The sequence below is a fragment of the Ixodes scapularis genome, unplaced genomic scaffold, assembly GCF_016920785.2.
Source record: "Ixodes scapularis isolate PalLabHiFi unplaced genomic scaffold, ASM1692078v2 PGA_scaffold0__279_contigs__length_252992795, whole genome shotgun sequence".
Lineage (NCBI taxonomy): Eukaryota > Metazoa > Arthropoda > Arachnida > Ixodida > Ixodidae > Ixodes > Ixodes scapularis.
Genome location: NW_024609835.1, coordinates 168407025 through 168428821, shown reverse-complemented (window position 1 = coordinate 168428821; position 21797 = coordinate 168407025). Strand labels below are relative to the sequence as shown.

The following is a 21797-nucleotide window of genomic DNA, read 5'->3' as shown; positions in this document are numbered from 1 at the left end:
TCAGCTTTGAAACCATGCAAAACGGCACCCTAATGAAACCATGGCACCTTTTACACTTTGGTCCCATTGGCTGGCGCGCGTCGACGATGCTCTTATTGGCCGCTGCGCGTCAGTTTGTGTGGTGTCATCCTGACTGTGTTATCACACTGTTGTGTTATCACTGATCACCGCATTCGCTCAGCTGTTATCGGTTGTACAGCATGTGGCAATATATATGGTGCATAGAATAAAAAAGGGGTTTGTTCTGCTGGGAACTATGTTGCTATCTGTTCCTTTCTTGCGCCACAAGGCACACGACAGTTTGAACGATCGCTCACCTGAAGGCGCTGCATGTCCGCGAGGCAGTGGCTCCACTGTTCTACGCCCAAGGTCGGCGTGTCGTACGTCGCAGATTAAAGGAGGGAGCGAAGAGTGGTGTGCGTGCTTTTGCATTCACAACTCATAAGAAGTGCCTTGGTGTATTTGTGACACGAGCTCCTTAGCACTATCGTGTTAAAAGCAGTGTTAACTGTGCAGTATGTAGAACATGTATTTTCTTCCATTTTGTTTCACGGGCCTCCGATCCAGATGAACAGAAGCAAGCAGATGGCATGACCGGCATCAATATTAGCATAGTACTATGTATCAGGTTTGTAGTCGACATACAGGATATTTAGTTGACTGCCAATATATAAAATAGGTAAATGTTATAAGTATTGCGCAGTCACTCGGCTTTCCGAAGGTATGTTTTTTACCTATTTATGGGAATAATCCATGGAAGTGGTTTTCAAATGGGGGTCTGCAGACCCTTTGGAGTCCTTAAAGGGGCCCTCCAACAGTATTTGAGCGTCGACTTTTTTTTGCGGTTTCTACACGCTAGTGGACCCGGAAACCCAGTGGACAACGAAAGAGTTTGAAAATATTAGCGCATCATATTTTAATTTGACAACTCGGAAACACCTCCTCCGACGGTGGCGCCGCGAGGTGCCGAATGCGCGCGCAAAACGGCGCTCTTTTTCACTCTACGTCACATTCTCTGGGTTTCGTGATTGGCGAGAGCCGCCCCAGGAATTTTGAAGCGAAATAAAGTATATCACACGTTAACCGTCATTATTTCTCAAACAAGTCATTTTTACAGAGCTAATAAAGTTGCAAAGTAAAGTTCAAAAAGGGCGAAAACAACGCCTTGTCGTTCAGGCGCACCTCCCAGCGGCGTCCGCGACGTACCTTCGCGAGCAGACGACAGGTGGTCCGTGCAGACAACGCGCATCGTATTTTCACTTGTGTGCCCCCGGTCCCGGTCAACTAAAAGCAGTAAGAGGAGCGAGGGGAACCCTTATTTTCTTTTAGTGCTGTGACAGACTTTTCACTGTTCGAGTGAAGTGTGGCGACGGGACCCAGCTTATATCGTGCCCAACGGGAACGCTCCCCAGTTTGTACCTCCTAGTCGCCGAGGCGGCTCCGGTGGCGGAGTTGCGGGAGACGAGTCTTCCGCGGCTGTCGAAGCGGATTGAGGCAGAGATGCGGCGCTTGCGTGGAGTGTCCTCGTACGGCGCGACGCCCAGATCCGCCCTCAAAATCCGATAATCCCGGTAAATTCATCGATGATGGCAACCCGATCCCAAAGCTACGATGGTTGCAACTAGGCCTAATGGCCGACGAGCCGACCGGGCCGACGGGCTCTCAACCGAACTCGCGTCCAATTGGCCAACCGCTTTGCTCCAATCGCTAAACTGTTTCATTTTACGTCATGAAGCGCAATGTTTTGCTTACTAAAAGTTGTTTTCTGCAAAATTTAATTTGCTAATAACTCGTAAAATATTGCGAATTTCTGTAATATTTTTTTTCCTGAGTGTTCCTGCTTTGATGGAGCTCCGTTTCAGCGCAAACTTCAAACCTGTCAAAAAAGTGTTGGTGGGCCCCTTTAAGGGCCTTCTGGGGTCTGAAGCTTTAGACCGTCAGTGAAGCTAAGCAGTAGAACTTTTGTTTTTAACTAATGCTGGCTGATACACAAAGCTAAATAGACCCTCATGTGCACTGGTTGAGCAGGGTTGATTATTCTCCATTTCAGAGCCTCAAAGTTGGTTTACACGCATGTAATGTTCTCTATTAACATTTTTGTTATTGTAATCATTCATTACCCTCTCCTCCTTCCCGGTTAATGGAATCCCCCATCACTTCTGTTGATCCAGAAGGGGTCCCCAAAGCATTAGTGGTTGAGAACCATTGATCTATGGCCTATAGTTATCTGCATTTTAGGGTACAGTGGAATCCCGATTATGCATCTCCGGCTTATGCGACATCCTGCATTTTGCACCTGTGGAGCACGAGCCTGGCGAACTTCCCATAAAATCAAATTACTATCCAATCGAATTACGCAATGTGTGATTATATGCATCCCGTGTCATGCGACGACCCAGGCACATTGCCGAGAACCAAGCTGACGAAGTATGAAAGCAAAACTCAATGGATCTCCATCGCCGGCGACATTGTCTTTGGTTACCACTGGCAGTGCATCTGCCGACGATGCAAGCAAAGTCCGGGATATTGTTACGAATGAAAAACATAAACTTGATTATTAAAACTTAAAATAAACTTTTAATGAATCGAACGTGCGCCGAGAAACATAAAGTAACAAAGCCCGTACATACTTTGATGGCGACGTAAGGACGACTGACTCAAGCAGCCTCGTGAAGCTTCTTTTGCAAGCGCGTGGGTATCTAGAAGTTTCCGAGCTGGAACAAACAAGATTCTGGAGTCATCTGAGACATTCCAGTCATGCAAACAAAAGAAAGATAAAAAGGACAAACATTGGTGTGTATGAAATTCCAGCCAGCAGCGGAAAAGTCGAACACACTGCTGACTCAGCTATTTGCACATGGCATTACTCCCCTCTTGAAAAAAATGCATCGTCCCGATGCAACACAAAATGAAATTGACAACTCGAAACGAGGGAAGGGCAAACTACAGAGTCACTTCAAACATAGATTTTCACAGTTTGAGCATAGTTCAGTTCTAGTCAGATGGTGTGAGTCACCATTGGGTCGCAGAGGACGGCGTGACAATGTTCATGTTCTGTCGGGCAATGGCTTACAGTTTCGGTCCCTGAGATAGCAAATAACCTTCAGGCCTAAACACCACTTTAACAGTTCCTTGCTGCAACGGTGATTTGCCGTTCATATCCACACTTGGTAGCTGGGCTGGAACTGGGCGTCGTGGCGACAAATATTGTACCAGCCATCGTCAGCAAGTTGTGCAGCTAGAATCAAAATGTGGCCAAGCTGGCGAACTTCCTCCACTCGTTGAGTGACGAACCGAGTATCGTCCTGTTTGTCTTTGTGGTCGACATCACACTCGTCAGAGGTAGCGACATTGGGTTGTCATCAAGGCAGGAGTGGAACGGCTGCGCCATTTGCGCCATTTTGCGCCAGACGGATTTGTCTGCGCTATCCGGCGCCATTTTGCGGAAACTGCGCCACAGGCAATACTTTGCGCCATTGTGCTCCAAATCGCACAACGTGCGCCAAAATAATTATATTTCGTCTTGGTTTCGGTTTTTATTGACTCCATTGGCAGCGATGAGCGTGTTTAGGTTGGTCGGCCTTGCAATTTTTTGTTCCGTTTATTTTTTCTGTGTATCCCGAGTCGGAAGCGCGCGAAAAAACTCGGGGGTCGGATTCCCAGCGCTACATCACCTGCGACTTAATTATTATTCTTCAACCATAAGCGGTTAAGCAAGTTGGCCGAGGTGAGGTTGAGTCATTAAGCGTCAGATTGCCTGAGGGTCTGCGCCCCGGGTTCCGGACGTTAGCCAGTTGAAAACACATTAGCGAAAGATTCCTTTTAGTGCTTCATCGTTAGAAGATAGAACCCCATTCCTGCAAGATAAATCGTGATTTGATTGAACTGAAACGCTGTCCGATTCTTGCCGGCCAGCAGCTCTCACGTGAGCGGTAGATCTACTCAGCGTACTTTAACCTTGTTCTGGCTCATCGCTTCGAATATGATAACTACGTTAATCGTAGTCTGATGCTTAGATATTAAGTTGTACAATAGGATATACTCAAAATTTGTTGCCCAGTTCCTCCGCGCAACTGCAAGTCCGTTGCTTACGCAACGGACTTGCAGTTGGTTCGCGCGTATAATTACTATGTCAAGCACGTGTGAGTCGTGCTATAAACAGTGCTGGTTTGAATTTTGAGCAGCTGAAAGTTACTCAGAAAATATCAAGGACACTATCTTCAGAAGCATATGGTACTTGCTTTTTGGTTCTCACTAAGGCCAAGCTTTTGCACCTGTTACTCTGTTATCGCATCTACATAGGTTCCTAACCACTCATGCTCATCTCTGGGAACACTTGTCTTGGAGCTTTTTTCTTATTCTATGACCGAACCCATTGAAACTGCACAAGCTTGTTCAACTTTTTGTGCTGATTTCAGATATCTGGTCGTTTTCTCAGTCAGTAGAATTGTCCTCAAGATAATTAAAACTTGCCTGCCTTTGTTTGGAGGAATGATAGGAAAAAAACTGCTCAACGAAATATCCTTTTTAACACATGGCTAGATACTACGAAGTGTAAAGAATACAATGTTGGAAGTATTTTTAAGATAAACCCATTATTAGTGATTTTACCACACATTGAAGTTCAGTGCTCAGTGCATGACTAACAAGTAATAACACAAAAGATAAAATAGAAAATATTCTAGACTTGTATTAGAAAATCTGCTCTCAACATTGTACGCTTCATACATTTAGCTACAGATTTCAGGAAAGGTTATACTTCTATCTACTCTGGATGCTGAGATATCCCTCCTGCAAATTTTCAACAAGTCCAAGAATTGTGTGTTGTAAAAACAATGTTTTAGGGTCAACTTCAAAGCACATTCAGCCCGCATAGACATTATTAACTGATTTATAGCCCAAATATTCGTCCATGAAATTAGAAGTCTGGTAAGCTCAGAAGGACAACAGCCATCGCCATTTTCTAAAGAATGCGGGTTTAGGGTGTTCTTGGCTCCAGAGACCCATGTCCCCCCTTAAGCACAATTAAAATTGCTTCTGTGATTGTCTAAGACACAACCTGAAGTGCAATGAAAACTGATTTGAGCTGCTCCTAGCCTGCTCCAGAATGTAGTTTTAGCTGCTCCCAGCCTGCTCCAAAACAGCAGTTTCAGCTGCTCCCATGTCTGCTCCCAAGTACATTTTATGAGTTCCACCCCTGTCAAGGTCGTCATCAAGGTTGTAGTCGGGGTTGTCGTTAAAGTCATCGTTCAGGTCGGCCTTGGGTCGCCATCGGAGTCGTCAACAGGGTCGCCGTCGAAGTCGTAGTCGGGATCATTGTCGATGTCGTTGTTAGAGTCATCGCGTGTGTTGTCGTCAGTCTCGTCGTCAAGGTCGAAGACACTTTGTTGTCGAGGCCATAGTTGGGATGGTCGTTGACATCGTAGCTGGGGTTGGTCTTTGGAGTCCATGTCTGTTTCATCGTCGGCATCGGCGTCGAAGTTGTCATCATGTTGTTGTCGAGGTCGTGGCCAGGGGCTTTGTCGAGTTCTTAGTCTGGGTTGTTTTTGAGGCCATAGTTGAGGTTGTTGTTGATGTCACAGTTGAATTCATCTTCAGATGACTCCAACTGTAATGCCGCTTGTGAATAGCTAAGGCAGCAGGGTGCTCGACTCCCACGCCGCTGGATGGGGTTCAATCTTGAACAGTGCTTGTCTTTTTTACAGCGGAGCTGTTAAGGGCTAGTTTCCGCAGGATCGTGTCCCCCGCAAAGAAATGTCGACACAAAACTTTGGACAGCTACCGCCATCTATCAGCGACAGCGGCAAGCAGACAATCGGCTTGCCGACCTTGCTCATAGATGGCGACAACCTTTTCAGCATTTCCACTCTGGTTTTCACCAGAGTGGAAAGGCTGAATTTCTCCAGGCATCGTCCTCGAGGTCGCCCTAGAAGTCGTCCTTGAGGTCATCCAGAACGTCGTTCTTGAGGTCGTCCTTGAGGTTGTCCTGGAGGTCGTCCTAGAAGTTGTCCTTGAGGTCGTCCTTGATGTCGTCCAAGAGGCTGCCCTCGAGGTCATCCTAGAAGTCATACTTGAGGTCGCCCTAGACGTCGTCCCCGAGGTCGTCTTCAAGGTCGCATTCGAGGTCGCCCCAGAAGTCGTCCTTCAGGTCGTCCTAGATGTTGTCTTCGAAATCACCCTAGAAGTCGTCTTAGGCGTCGTCCCTGAGGTCGTCCTAGGTGTCGGCCTTGAGGTCGTCTAGATGTCGTCCCTGAGGTCATCCTCTAGGTGTTGTCCTCGAGGCCGTCTTAGAAGTCGTCCTTGAAGTTGTTCTAGATGTCGTCCTTAGGCGGCGTCCTTGAGGCCGTCCAAGAAGTCGTCCTTGAGGTCGTCTGACCATAGTACAGCTTTGCTAGTCTTCCTTATTCACCAGAGTGGAAAGGCTGAAAGTTTTTATCTTTTGTTTGCATGACTGGAATGGTCCAGATGATTTGAGAGTCTTGTTGTTTGTTCAAGCTCTGAAACTTTTAGATACTCACACGCTTACAAAAGGAGCTTCGCATGGCTGCTCGAGTCAGTCGTCCTTTTATCGCACCACGGACAGCTGCTCTGTTCCACAGCAAACAATGCAAAGACGTTGAAGACTAGATCGAGCAGTACAAACGCATTACCCGCCACAATGGCTGGACCGACAAACAGCGTTTGCACAATGTCTATTTCTTGCTTTGGGGGGACTGCCAAGCACTGGTACGAAAATCATGAGTCCTCCTTGACATCATTGAATGTTTTCAAGAGCGAACTTGTGCCGAGAAACACAAAGTAAACGAAGACTGTACATACTTTTTCAGCGACAGAAGGATGACTGACTCAAGCAGCCACGCGAAGTTTCTTTTGTAAGCGCGTAGGTATCTAAAGGCTCCCCGAGCTCGAAGGCACAACAAGATTCTCGAGTCATCTGGAACATTCCAGTCATGCATACAAAAAGAAAGATAAGGACAAGCGCTGGTGGGGATTAAACCCCAGCCAGCGGCTTGGGAGTCGAGCTCACTGCTGACTCAGCTATTCGCACGCGACAACATGTTGCCGGCCACACATCTCGCTTTGCTCTCATACTTCGCTCTCTCTCGCTCTGTTTTTTCTTTAACAAGATCACAACGTGCATCCGGAAAGTGAAAGAGGCGACGACTCTTGGCGTATTCTCTGCTTACGATTTCCTTGAGTGCTGCAGCTCACATGCTCTCGAACAATTACGTGCAGTAGGCACATGCATGCAAGCGCCATGTGGTACTCCTGCAGCGCGTGTCAGTAAACGTCGCAAATTGACACTTCTGGCACTGAGAAAGAAGAGGCAAGATCACAATCTTCGCAGTTCCAGCAGTGTTTAGAATTTTGGGGCTCGACACTTCTGATCCATGGAGTGCGTCAAATGCTGACAACAATGTCGCTGTCCTCAGTGTGGGGTCTCGACGAACTTGTTGAAATAAAAACTATCCGATGCTGGCATTGACGCTGTGGTATTCAATTTGTGCACGTCGCCTCGCATATCGCTTAAGTGCGACAATTTACTTGAAATCAGTTGTTTGTTTGCTCAGAGATCTCGTAGAGGTCATTTGTGCCTTACCGGGGCCGTGTATTCTATATGTTAAACAGAATAAAGGCATTTGACTATCTGTGTTGGCTACTTGTCAGGGAAGTTAATTGCGAATGGAAACTGGAGTGCACTACTGCAGAGTACCGCGCATCCGCCCATTCCACATTAAGCGCCCATTACCAAATTTGTAAGATCTGAGAAAATACGCACAGTACATTTATATGTAAAATTGATGACTGGACAAGTGCCCATCCCCCATTTTTTTGCGATTATCTCCAAAGTTTGAGTGGGTGTTTGCCCGGTTTTTTACGGTAGTTTAAATTTAGCCGGGCATTTCATATGTTTCAAAGATGTTAAATTGAACTGAGTTCTGCTTGTTGTTGAATGTGACAAACTCCTCTCTTCTCTTTTGTTGTGACGTCTCACCTGAAGGGGTGTGTGTATGGAAAAATTATGCATTGAAAACGGACCTCGCTATAACAGCCTACTGCTCTGTGACTATAACAGTGCTGGAACTTCTGCGTCATTTGTGCCAAACTGCACCAGAACGAATGACCTGCTACATGCTGGTCTAAAGGCTGTACTTGTGCACAATTTGTGCCATGTCTGTGCCAAAAGGAAGCTGTTCTCGAAAAGAAAACAAAGTTTGACACATGGCATGGTTGGCGATGCCACTGAGAATTAAGGAAGTACAGTCGTTTTTTTTCGGGTGCCTAAGTAGTATGTGCAAAGAGTAGGGCTGCGCGAATATGCAAGGTCTAATAGTAGTTTCAAATAATATGCTATTTGATATTCGCTTCTGAATGAACTGCAATATTCATACTTTTCGAAATGTTGATCACGACGGGTTAGCCCCCTTAAGTGTGGTTCTCCTCAAGTACACGTGCACTACGGAGAAGCAATAACTGCGGAGCGGGCACCGCGATCTCGCGTCTCGCTTTGCCGCTGCGCAGCCGCGCACTTAGGCGAAAAACACACCTTCAAACTTGTAGGGTGCAGGCGTGCAAATAATGTATTTAAAAAAAAGAAACAGGAAACATTACGATTAATGATATTGCATTGCAGTAAAATGTTCAAAATTTAACTGTGGCTGTTATGCGAGGGTATATCTTGGGCACGTGATTTTCTAACAACCTGTGTTCATTATCTGTGCTTGTTTTCTTTTTTTGTTTTTTATTTCAGAATTAAAGAAAAATATTTTTGTATAGCAAGAAGCTTTATAAATCCCCTCAATCAGGTAGGGCTCGGCTTCTTTATAGGAATAATGTTTTGTCAAATCAGCCGTTTACTTACCATTTAAATGTAGGCAGTGGACTTTCTGAGGCCACATAGTCTATAAATATAACTACCGTAAAATCCTGAAATAGCGCCCACACTCGATAGATCGCCCACTCCGCTTTTATGTTCGAACACGTGTTTCCCGCGAATACTGATAGGTCGCCCACCTTCCAAAAATAGCGATGCCCGAAGGTGCCGGAGGGTAGGGGAGAAGGTTTGGAAAGCCTAGGATTCCCTTCACAAAAAGAAGAGGCCACACACAATAAGGGAGATAAGATAACGGAAGGAACCCGGAAAGCGGTCAAGGTCACTTATTGAATGACATCAGGAAAGCGTTGAAGGTCACTTAGTGGTTGTCGTCGATCGCCCGAGAACCCCAGAAAATCTTTCGACCAGCAAACTGTGAAGATGTTTCTTGTGTATACTCGGGATGAGGTCCAGCTATACCATCCAGAAGAAAGTGGAAGTCGTGGAATGGCACCGCAAGAACGGAGCTAATGTGAGCAAGACTGCGCGCCATTTCGAAGTTGACCGGAAGCGTGTACGGGAATGGAATACGAGCTACCAAGTACTTCTACAACAATGCCATGGAACGAACAAGTTGAAGAGAGCAATAGGTAGGGGACGACCCGTTTTTAGGGAAGAAATCGACGACGCACTGATGGACTTCCTGGAGACTGAGAGATCCGCCGGTCGAGCAGTCAGCAATCGCCTGCTTCAAGAGCATGTGCGGAAACTGGCAGAACAGATGGGCCTAGGAAACTTCCAAGCGTCATGCCAGTACATAGCTAACTGGAAGAAGCGATTTAATGTGTCTATGCGGGTGGGGACCAACGAAAGTCAGAAGCTGCCTGCCGACTACGTTGAAGCAATTCGTACACTGTCAACTCTGCGCCGGGAGCACAACTACTCGGACTACAACATAGCCAACATGGATCAGACTATGGTCCGTATGGATTGCCCTGCTGCGAGAACCAACAATGCTGTCGGCGAGTCGAGTATTCGCATCGCCAACACCGGCTGTGCTCGGCGAGGGATGACGGTGGCCTTGTGCGCGACGGCAGCGGGCGTCAAGCTACCTGCTTTGATCGTACTGAAGGAGCCAACCGGCCGGATTCCCCCCAGAGTACTCTTTTCTCTAAGGATTCCAGGTATGTTGTAATTAATCACCATTCAGGGTATAAATGTCGAAACAAAGCCTTAGAAATACGTAAAAATAAGGCTGACAGCATTTTTTTTTTTTTTAAATAGAGCGACTGTTGCGTCATCCATTGACAAAACGCCACAGCCCGTTTTGTTTTGTATCGCCCCATTTCCGAAAGATCGCGTAGCCGTTCTGGCCGGCGCCATCTTGAGCGCACGAGCAGTTGGCGCGTGACTTGCTGGCTTTCCGAAGCTTACTCACTTGCGCGTGCTTCGGCGCTCGGCCATAAAATCGGGCAGTTCGCATATCTTCACTCATCGGCGTAGCATGTGTAATGTGCGTTTGGGGCCCGAACTGTTATTTCATGTTATACTTGTTGTACTTGCAGCAAATGTGCGAGTTTCTTCTTCCAAGAACGGTTGGATGACCTCTCCCGTCCTACTGGAGTGGACTAGGAGAGTTTGGGGCCCGAACGCCGACGACGTGAGGAGACTGCTCATACTGGACCAAGCACCCATACACAAGACAGAGGCGGCCCGAGAAGCGCTCGACGCAAAAGACACTGACGTCGTCTTGATACCGGGTGGTTGCACGTCCATTTTGCAACCCGCGGACGTCTCATGGGTGAAGCCCTTCAAGGACGCGCTGCGTGGAATTTGGGCATCGTTCTTCCGGAAAGGTTCGGTGACTCCAAAGGGCAACCTTCGCAAGCCGTCGCGTCAAGAGCTTGTGGACTTCATGGCTCAGGCGTGGGCCTCCGTCTCCGAGGGTACCGTGCGGAGTTCATTCAAACGGTGCGGAATATCCACAAGGCTCGATGGTTCCGAGGACGGCGAGCTCAACGACCGTTTGGCTTCGGTAACCAATGGACCCGAGGATCCCGAGAGCCTCATTGACGAGGCGTTAGATTTAATCTTCGACAGCGAAAGCGATGTGTCGTTTGATGGTTTCAGCGATGAGAGCTAGGGAAATAAAACCCATGCTGCTTTGGCGCACGAGTTACTCGATTTTTGTTTGTGATTTTGGTTATTAAATACTGAAAGATTGCCCACCCCACTTTTTTTGCCAATTATCTACGGCCAAAAGGGGGGCGTTAATTCAGGATTTTACGGTAGATTAAATTTAGGAGAGCTGATGAGTGGGCAGTTTGGAGCTTGGGAACAATTTTTGCGAGTTCAGCTGTATTTTTGTTTAAGCATGGTGTAGCAGTACTGAAAGGCATGGATTAAGGTGCAGCAACTATTCATTATTTTATTAAAATATATTTTGCCAAAACCACTATTAACTTTGAATTTTCTTTGAACCCAAAATACATTATTTGCACATGTCTAACGAAAAGTTATTGGTTTTTGTGCAAGCGCTGCTCACATCGATCGCAATGAATAGCTAGTGCTACGCATTGTGATCGGTTAGAGTAGCTATGTGCTCCGCTTAGCTGCTTTGTGAACAGTAGCAGGTTGAATACGAGCGAGGGCAGCGTGAGACACATTCTACACAAAAGTGTCCGTTTTATGTTGAACTCACGACAATTATGTCACCGTGATACAAACCCCACAAAGTAGCCCAAAACATCTTTTTACGTCAATCACAGACCGAAGACGTCATCGGTACTCCTAATAGGTTGATTGAGACATCTACAAAATTACCGGCATGCGATTATTCAATAAATAAATAAATATTTGTAGCGGCCAGGTCACCTGTAGGTATGAACTGTAATAAAGCTCTGTTCTATCCGGTGTGTCTCTTCCCTTTTTGTCCTTTTGCGCTGTGTATTTGTCATTATGTAGGTATGACATATTAAATAAACACCCAACGCTCCAACAACTACATTTTTTTCACAGGCTAACTTTCAAAGAGATTGTATAAAATTTTTCAACATGAACGCTCAAAATTGTCTGCTCCAAAAGCGGGAAATCTACTCCAAAACCAGTTTTTCCTTGCTGCAAGAGCTGCTCCAAATCACCACTTGTCAGTTCCACCACTGCTATATTCCAGAGAGCAATTGTTCTTCTTCCGTTATGTGTCTACCGTAAAGTTCCGAAAGAATGCCCACCCAAAATGAAGAGATAAATGGTGAAAAACATGGGGCGGGCTATCTTTAGGGACGCCACAGCAAAACTTTATCAAAAACCGGCTACAAACCACGTAAGGCGGGAACTGATACCACAGATCGTGGACACCACAAATTCGCGTTTCACGATGCGATAAACATGCGGGAGTTCACTACGAACTCCTGTGTCACGGCAAAGGATACCGCAGTTTGCGGACGCAGCAAATTCGCGTTTAAACGGTGCGAAGGTTCCGCGGAAATCTGCCGAGAACTCGCATCTCACTGGAACGAAACCGCAAATTGTGGACGCAGCAGATGCAAGTTTTATGGTGCAACAAGCACGCGGGAACCCGCTACAAACTCGGCTGTTACGGAAACCGATATCGCGCGCGCAGATCGCGGACAAAAAGGCAGGAATCCGCTACAAACTCGCATGTCACGGAAACAAACACCGCAGTTTGTGAACGCAGCAGAATTGTATTTCACGATGCAATATACACGCGGGACCAACTTGCGTGGAATGGAGATCGCACACGCAGATTGCGGGCGAAAACGCGGGAATCCTCTAAAAGCTTTATGTCACGGGAATGGATACTGCAGATTGCAGACGCAGCAGATTTGCATCTCACAGTGCAACATACATGTGGGAACAACTCGCGTGTTACAGGAGCCGATATCGCACATGCAAATCGCAAACAAAAACGCGGGAACCTGCTATGAACTCGCTTGTCAGACGTGCCGGTACAGTGAATTGCGTGGTTGATGCGATTCCCGTCGGTCATTGCGTGACGTCCGACAGAAATCGGAGGGTGAGCGATGTCTCGGAATTTTTGCGTTACAGATATTTAGCCAGAAAAACGGGATGGGCGATCTCTCGAGGGCGGGCATTCTCTTGGAACTTTACGGTAGTATTATCTTTCACTTGATGTCTCACTCATTTGAAACACACCCATTCACTCCCCTCCTGCGCAAGCACAAAGTGGAACAACGCTTTCGATTAGCCGTCCGAGTGCACGTTCGGTACGGTCTGAGTCGCTGTTACTAGCAGACGTTTTGTTCGATTGATTTGTGTCCGGTGTCATTTCAGAGTTGAATAGGCATGCACTCCACAGTAGGTGGTAACATATAACTTGTGACAATACTGCTTCATTAATTACACGTTAAAGTAGAAACTTGAGCCTGAAATTTAGCATTGAGGCCTATATCTCCGTTCCTGTTCTATGCACATCACTGAAATGTTGGACGTAGATAGAACTCATCGAGCCAAAAGTAATGGTGAAAGAGTCGCCTAAACATCTGCATCTCTTCAAGCGATATGCACCGAACAAGGTGATCCTAATACATCCAACGCTGACATGAAGTCATGCGCACATAGAGTTATTACAATAAACGCTAGAGGCTCAGCTGGCGCTAGTGTCTATGGGACTTCCGGTTGCAAATTGAAGCAGACAGCATGCAGTCTACTTTTCCAGTCTTCCTGTGTATCCCTATGGGAAAACGCGCGTGAATTTTGTCTCGTCGCCGGAAAATAACATTAATAACTTTTGTTATTTCGGTTGTACCGGGTAGTATGTACCTTTATTAATATTGTGAAAGTGTAATTGCTTTAGTTACAACATTTTTCCTTTACCACTGAACGATGTTAAACTTCGCTATATTTCAGGCCCAAACCTCTGTTCCATGGCAGGTATGTAGAAACGAGCGACGATTCTTAGCAAAATAACGATCGAAAGGAATGTAGAGTGTGTTCAAAGTTCGCCAGCATTCCGTTGGTGCTTATATATTGCTAATATGTCTGTCCTCTCACTATATGAAAATGACCTTGTCGTGCATCTCTACGAGCGGTTAAAAAAAAAAAAAGTTCGAAACGTAAAGAATAAAGTACGTAGGCTACGAAAGGCGTGTTTCCTTATTATTTCCTATGTTGGGCAGTTTTTATTGCGCACCTGTCCTCTGGCTTCCCCCTATTTGCAAAGATTTGGAGCGTGCGGGCGATGATTTGAACACCGAACAAGCATCTTCGCACATATTCATGAGCAGAAAGAATAAAGCAGTACTTATTTATTGCAAATCGGACTATATTACGTGACTTTCAACTTATTTTGATTGTCTGCAAGCACAAGGAGTTACTTTCCCAGTGTTACTGCGAAGTTCTTGCCGTCGCTCTTGGTTTTCCACATGTCGTTCGTTCGTTTGGCACGTATATCCCCCATGCTGGAAAGCGTCAACACCGTGTTCGCGCTAACAGTGTCCGACAGTGCACATAAATACACGTACGAAGCGGTTTTAACACCGTTTTTAATGCCGCGAATTTCAAATAAAAATGCTGTAACTGACCAATTATTTCGTCTGCGTGACTGAGAAATGTTCCAATGTGCCTAGTACGTACAAATTATTCGTGATATTTGCTCTTATAATCGACGCAGAGAGAAAATGCACTCGCTTTTTCCCATAGAAATGCATTACCGGAAGTCAATTTCTGACTGCATGCTGTCTGCTTCAATTTGCAACAGCACACTAGCGCCAGCTGAGCCTCTAGCGTTTATTGTAATAACTCTATGCATGCGCACTGCCGTCTTGTCACCCGCATTGCATGTCCATTGCGGCCGCAATGAAGCAGCAGTCCGAGGCGAATGAGGCAATAATCAAACAAAAGCGAGACAACGATGCACAGAAATGAAAGCGACCTAAGGGATTCGGTTTCTTGAGTATCGTCTGGTTGTAAAAGTTTACCTCCTGTTTAAATCATCGTTTCGTTCGATTAATTCTGTGACTAACAAATAAATATGTTTCATTTGATATTTGCATTTCAGTTCATTATTTTTGGACTTACAAATAAATTTGATATGTTCGATACATGCATTTAATTTCACTAGACTGGGCACGTGTATGCTATCACGCCTAAAACCTGCAGATATGTCATATACACAGCCTACCCATTCTAAGGACAGAACGAGCGGATTGGTAGGGATAATTCAGTCTGTGGTTGTCAGTCCTTCTCGTTTTCTTCCTCATGTTTAATTATCCATTCTTTTAAGGTGGAATTCCCGGCCAACATCCTAAGTCGCAGTGCCACATATGAGATCCAGTTTGGCCACCTGCAAAGACCGACACACTTCAACACCTCTTGGGACTGTGCCAAGTTTGAGGTAAGAATTGGATCTCTTTGCCGTGTATGGTTTGCACAATATAGTAACGGAGAGTTCATACCGGTTTCTTTTAATGAGGTGCATGTTTGAGTGCTCACCTAACTCCAGTAAACTTCCGTTAATTCCAACTCGACGGGACCTTGAACTTTGGTCAAACTATTTGAATGATTGAATTTAAAAAAAGGACAGAAAAACGGTTAAAATAAAACTTCCTTTTATTGTCCGAAGTACTCACGGATGGTCTGCTGCCGTCTGCGCTTAAAACGCTTGTCCAAAGGCATGCTCTGAAGAGCAATGTAACTAAACGTCACGTCCCCAAAAAATTGCGCACTAAAAAAAAAAAAAAAAAAAATTTACGAGTTGATTTTGGCGCCAAGCAGCCAGTCCATCGGCGATAAATAAAAATCACAAAAAGAAAAAAAGAGTGCGCTTTCCATCGCGCAAGATGGACCGCACACAGTGCTACAGAAAAGCGCTTTGATAGCGCGCGCAGAGGAAAGCTCTATCAGCCGACTTTGATGCCAGGCGGCCAGATCGTCGGCGACAAAGAAAAAGAACAAAATAAAATTAGAAAAAAAAACTTGTGCTTTCCGGCGCGCGAGAGGGACCGCACGCCATGCTACAGAAAGCACTGTGATAGCGCTCGCTGTCTCCGCGCCCGACTACGTGCTATGTTCTCCGCGCTACACCACTCCAGATTGGTTGTGCTGGCTCACGTCATTCGCTACGATCCATCTCAATGGCGCAGAGGAGCAAACACATATATCGAGACGTTTGGTTTTGCAGCAAAGGGCCCGTGTTTCGCCATACGTTAGTGGTTTTTCTGCCGTGGTGCCGTGCAAAGTGAGACCGCGCGCATTCGCTCAGGATGAAGTATCCGATGCGGAGTCTTCCCGAGTTCGAACTATCAAACTTTTCCTCCCATAGAAATGTATGGGCGCTCGCCGGGACTTTTGAACACGATCGAATTAAACAAAAAGTCGAATTAACCGAGGTCTAACTAACGAAAGTTTACGTAGTAGTCCCTTACTACTCTCCAACAGGTTAGAAGGTGTAGGCCCCATCTCGTAAAGAATCTGCTGTTGCAGCATTTGATTTCTGAAGAGGGGAAAAACTATGTCGATTGATTCATACCTTTTATACTTCTGCTGGTCCTGCACAGCTCAAGCATAACAAGATTGCAGAATTGGTGTCTCCACCTTGTGCTCTCTTCTGGGACATCCTTTTAGCAGAGGCTACTAAGATTGTTTACTTTGCGACAACCAGATATAGGTATGTTTATTTAAGTGCCTGCCAACAGCCAAATGGCCTGGGCAGCAGTGCACTGTCCTGTGAAATACAAGCACGAAAAAAAGAGCAGGAGAAACTAAACAGTCAATTCACACAAAAATTGTACATGAATAAAGAAAGTGTTGTAAGTCGGCTGCAGACGTGCCACGAGGCGAACGGCCCGCACGTCGGAATAAAAGGTGTCTCGGTACTTGGACGTCCGCCCGATGGTACACGAAACTTCAGCGCCGTCAACAGCTCCACGCAGTCAACTAAGCCACGGACAATTTGGCATAGAAAATGCACATCCCTTTCAATTCTGTGATCGTACAGGGACAAGAGACTGACGTCCACTACGAGGTGATTGTAGTCATAAAAAGGATGGTGGCCAATCTGTCTAGTGTCATAAAAAATTAGAATAAACTTGCATTGAACATTCTCAATTGAATTACTGCACGACACCGCTAGAGTTTTTCTTGTGTAAACCACAAAATGACGCCCAGGTTGCATAGCCCCTGGTTAACAATGAGCGACACATGTAGACGAGAATCTAATCGAGAATCCACAAAAACGCCAGGATCACACACGGGAAGTACCCTCCGTATTTGTCCATACATTGGTGATTAGTAAAAAATAATGCTTTCTTTCTTCCTAGTAAGGGATATTACCGTATTTACACAATTGTAAGTCGACTCGATTGTAAGTCGACTTGATTGTAAGTCGACCCCCCCCTCCCCCTCCCCCCCCCCTACATTGCACATCAGAAAAAAAAAAAGCTTTCAGCCTTTTTATTTTGGTGAAGAAGAAGAAAGATCAGCGAAGCTATACTATGGTGGGAATGAAGTAATGGCCGGCCGCAAGTCGGCAAGCCAGAGGAAAGCCTGGAAAGGTTGCCGCCATTTATGAACAAAGGCAGCAACCAGACAACCAGCAAGCCGGTTGTGTGGTTGCCGCCATCGCTCATAGATGGAGGTAGCTGTCTGGAGTGTTGTGTCGACACTTGTTTGCTGGCAGACACGATCCTGGGGAAACTAGCTCTTAGCAGCTCAGCTGTAAAATCTTTACATGTGAAGTTTTCTGCAAACACGTGAGAACAACAAAGTGCCTCTTTTGAAAGCCCAGCCTCCAACATGCGATCAAAGGCTTTCTGGCACGCTTTGGCTGCACATGCACACCTGAGGTGCATGAGATGCCCATTTTCGAAACTGGGAAATGCACACTGGATGCGGGACAACTGAAGCTGTTCCATGTCATTCTTACTCCGTCCGCAACTAGACTATGACTCGTCTGCACCGCTGATGTCAGTCCCGTCATCATCACTGGTACGTTCTCGAAGCACATCGTCAGTGTCGTTCAACAGAATTTCGCACTTCGTAAATGACAGCATCAACCACATCTTCCGCACTTGCTCGGCGATCACGTTGCGCATCATGGGTAGGTATCGATTGCTCACTTTTGTGGCGTACGTTGCAAGCCTGACTTCCAACTCTGAAAGGCATCCCCACCTATCCAGACTTTAATCTGCGGAAGCCTCTTCGTTTGCCGTCACAGTTTAAGATCCCACGCCATTGCAGACTCCACTGGAGCATCGCCCGCCCCAACAGGTCAAGCTTCAGTCCAACAGCGCAGTTGGTGGTTGCTTCTGGGTGAAGAATTGCCATAAACGCAGATGCTAGGGTTAGCACTCTAGCATGATCTCGACACTCGATGAACCTATGTGCGACCGTGAATTGTGCGAAAAACTGTGAAGAGAAGCCGAGGGGAGAGTGAGCCATGAGGCTGTTCCAGCGGCTTCCGGAGTGGCTCTTACAAGAAGTGCCGCACCCCCGGAAGTCGGGCGCACCGTGCGCTGTTCACTGCCGTACATTTGGTTTAATTTGCGAATCGCTATCAATAATACCCTATCGGGCAAATAAAAAAAATAAAAAAAATTGTAAAATGAGCGCACAGAATAGTACAATGCTAGAGCTACAGCCGGCTGAACTCGTAACAAGCCGAGGTGTTCATAGTATCGCAATTGTTTAGTTTTTGTTGGCGATGGAATGCTTTGGTTTGATTATAAGTCGACCTCCATTCAGATTTTAAAAAATTAAAAAAAGGATCGACCTACATTCATGTAAACACGGTACTAGCATCTTTTTTAGGTCCACTCGGAGCCTATTCATCAAACATCATTGCTCAATGAAGCTGATATCATTTTGTATCAATAAGGAGCCATTCATATGGTCTATCTTGTGGAACAGTTTAAGTCGTCGGCGTACATTACCATTTTTTATTCAAAATACGGGATGGTATATCATCTACGAACACCAAGAACAAGGGTGGTCCTAGGTTAGAACCTTGTTGCATGCCAGGTAAAGAAGTAAACGGCTCGGACACACAGCTAAAAGATCTATTTGATTTTGGTGGTTACTTAGATAAGTCATGTGCAATACACTGCACATAACTCATATTCTTTCAGTTTTTACTAAAATATATGTCAATCCACCTTATCAAAAGCCTTTGTCATGTCAAAGTAAATCGTGTCCACCTGACTGCGGTTGCATACGGCAGGTCCGCTGTGACCAAGGAAAGCACTTAAATTTGTTTCTACTGATCTGCCCTTGAGAAACTCGTGTTGTACATGCAAAATTTCTTGTTTAAAATAGGAATACAAACACTCGCAAACTACCATTCCCAAAACTTTGGAAAATTTACAAAGGAGGGACAGAGGGCAAAAGTTATTAACATCGCAAGGATTCCCAGACTTATGGACAGGTGTTACGAAGACTGACATTTTTCAAGGGGAAGGATAAACCACATACAGTATAGACCACTTACTATAATGTAACTGCTCATAGTGCAAAACCGGATATAATGTGGCTCTTTTTTTCAACCACCGGTCCACCTTCCATACAACTCCATACAGTTACATACCGCTTAAAATGCAGGCATGTGAAGCGAAATACAGGTTATAGTGTGGTTTCTGGAACAGCCTGCCGGCCGACTGGTGCAGCTAGCATGCTTCCCTGTGCGTCACCAGATAATGGCACAAGCGGCACTTGCGGGGACAAGGATGGCAAGGACATTGCGAGGAAGCGAGGAGAGGAAAAGAGAGAGGCAAGAAACGAATCGCAGTGCAGCGAGGTACAACACAGCGAGGTGCGACACACGCACGAAAGCCCCAACGAGCCACCCAAGCCTTTCGCCCTTTCGATTTCACCCCTTGCTCGAGTGATGAAAACCAACCTCCTTTCTTACGCCGCGCGCAAAATGAAAACTGGATAGCTGGATAGTTTCTAATTTCGCTTCTTGCAGCTTGCTGGCTTGCTCTCACGTCTGATGTTTGGACCGAGTCAAGCATATCGTACGGAAATTGACCGTCCATCGCAAATCTGTCCCTGTCTCCCAAGCCCAAGATGGCCAAGAAACAACAAGCCTCGTCTCGAAACTAAACAGAGCATCGTCAGAGATGTAAAAAGTGGCATGAAAAAAAGCTTCCATCGCGGCCAAGTACTACGTCGCTGACATAATGGTTTCCACTGTCTGGAAGAACTGGGAGCGGATATGGAAGTAGCTGCAGCAAGATTCTGCTTCGCTCTCAAGAAAGAGGATTCATGCGTCAAAGGATGAGGACGTCAACGAAGCCTTGTTTAGGTGGATTCATGAAGTGCCGGCCAAGAACGTCCCAGTGAGTGGCCCGATGCTACAAGAGAAGGCTAGGTCCTTTGGACATTTGTTCAAACACGAAGGCCTCAACCCCCTCAATGGATAGATCCAGCGGTTTAAAGGCCGCCACGAGATTAGCTGCAAAGTTATCTCAGGCGAAAGGGAGGAAGTCGACGACGCTAGCATTCAGGCCTCGTTTCGCATTCATCTTGAGACGATGCTTGCCATGTACATGGACAAAGACATCTATAATGCTGATGAAGCTGATCTGTGTTAGAACATGCTTCTCGATCGCACTCTCGCGATAACAGGTGAACCCTGTTCTGGCCGCAAAGTCTCAAAGGAACGTGTCACAGTTTTGTTCTGTGCAAACATGGACGGCTCCGACAAGCGATGCTTGTTTATCATCAGGAAATCAAAGCGACCCCGTTGCTTTAAGAAGCAAGAATGTCTGCCTGTGGTGTGCACAGCAAATGGAAAGGCCTAGATGACCCAACAGTTCTTTGCTAGTTGGCTGAAAAGTTTCGATGAGGCCATGGTCGCGGAAAAGCGGCGCGTCGTTCTTATCCTGGGCAACTGCAGCGCTCACAATGTGCAGCCGCAATTAAGTGCAGTCAGTTTGAAGTTCCTGCCGGCAAACACCACTGCTGAAAGCCAGCCTCTCAATCAGGGCATCATCGCTACAGTCAAGGTGCTCTACAAGAAGCGCACGTGCAGAAAAGTTGTCTTGAAATTGCAACGAGACGAACCCATCAATGTGGACTAGAAGGGTGCCATCAACATGATCACCACGTCTTGGTGGCAAGTAAAAGCCACAACCATCCAGAAGTGTTTTCACGACGCAGGGTTGGTGTGAGAGGCTGGTATTTTGGAGGACGCCGATCGGCGCAGTGTTGCGATTGACAAGGCATTCGGTGCGGACGACGTGTGCTCTGACCTTGTGGAAAATCACTTTGTTCCTGCAAACGACACGTTTCAAAACTATGCAGATGAGGATGACGATGACTCTATCATCCGTGAGGAAGCAACCACCGATGAAGCTATTGTTGCAGCAGTGCAAGGTTGTGGGGCAAGTCCACCTAAAGATGAGTCGTATGACGACGAGAAAGCACGCCGGGAGTTTCAAGTAAAGACTCACTGGAATTTTTTTTTGAGAAACTGAAGGATCACTGTGAGCAGAACTCCTATAGTAATGAAGTATTCAAATGCCTTGGCATTAGGGAGTTTTAAAATAGCGCTTGCTAAAGCTTTGCTTACGCAAAGAATAGCGTCGTCGCCACTGCGCATGCTCCAAACGCAAACCAAGTTTTGCGCATTGTGTGCGCAATTTTAGCGCGCGCTATTTCTCGGAAATAGCGTGCGTACGTAAAGAGTCTTTGTGCTTCTCCAAGGAGGATTCGTGATGAGAAGTTGGCTAATGCCAAGAAGAGCAGAGTTAATAAAATGGCGGCTTCCAGGATTATGTCGCGGCATCCTCGCGACTGCGATTTTCAGTACGGGACGGCATTGTTCTTGGTTTGGCAACAATCACCAGCCTTGCGACGCGCAAACATTTCTCGGCAAAGGTACGATGTGCGAAGGTTAGTACACGAGACCTCTCTTGCCGAGGTGACGCAAGTGGACACGACCGGTCAACCGTTCGCGTCGCATTCTCATGTTTAAACAAATCTAAAATAGTACTTTGAACCA

General features: G+C 46.3%; 1 protein-coding gene across 1 annotated transcript in view; it reads left to right on the top strand.

The window, feature by feature from the left end:
• The window catches only part of LOC120846968 (alpha-mannosidase 2C1), a 111098-nt gene that overhangs the window by 61217 nt on the left and 28084 nt on the right, over positions 1-21797 (top strand). Inside the window, exon 14 of the mRNA XM_042290348.1 lies at positions 15081-15191. Coding sequence (XP_042146282.1) covers positions 15081-15191 — 111 coding nt within the window. The remainder of the gene's footprint in view (positions 1-15080; positions 15192-21797) is intronic.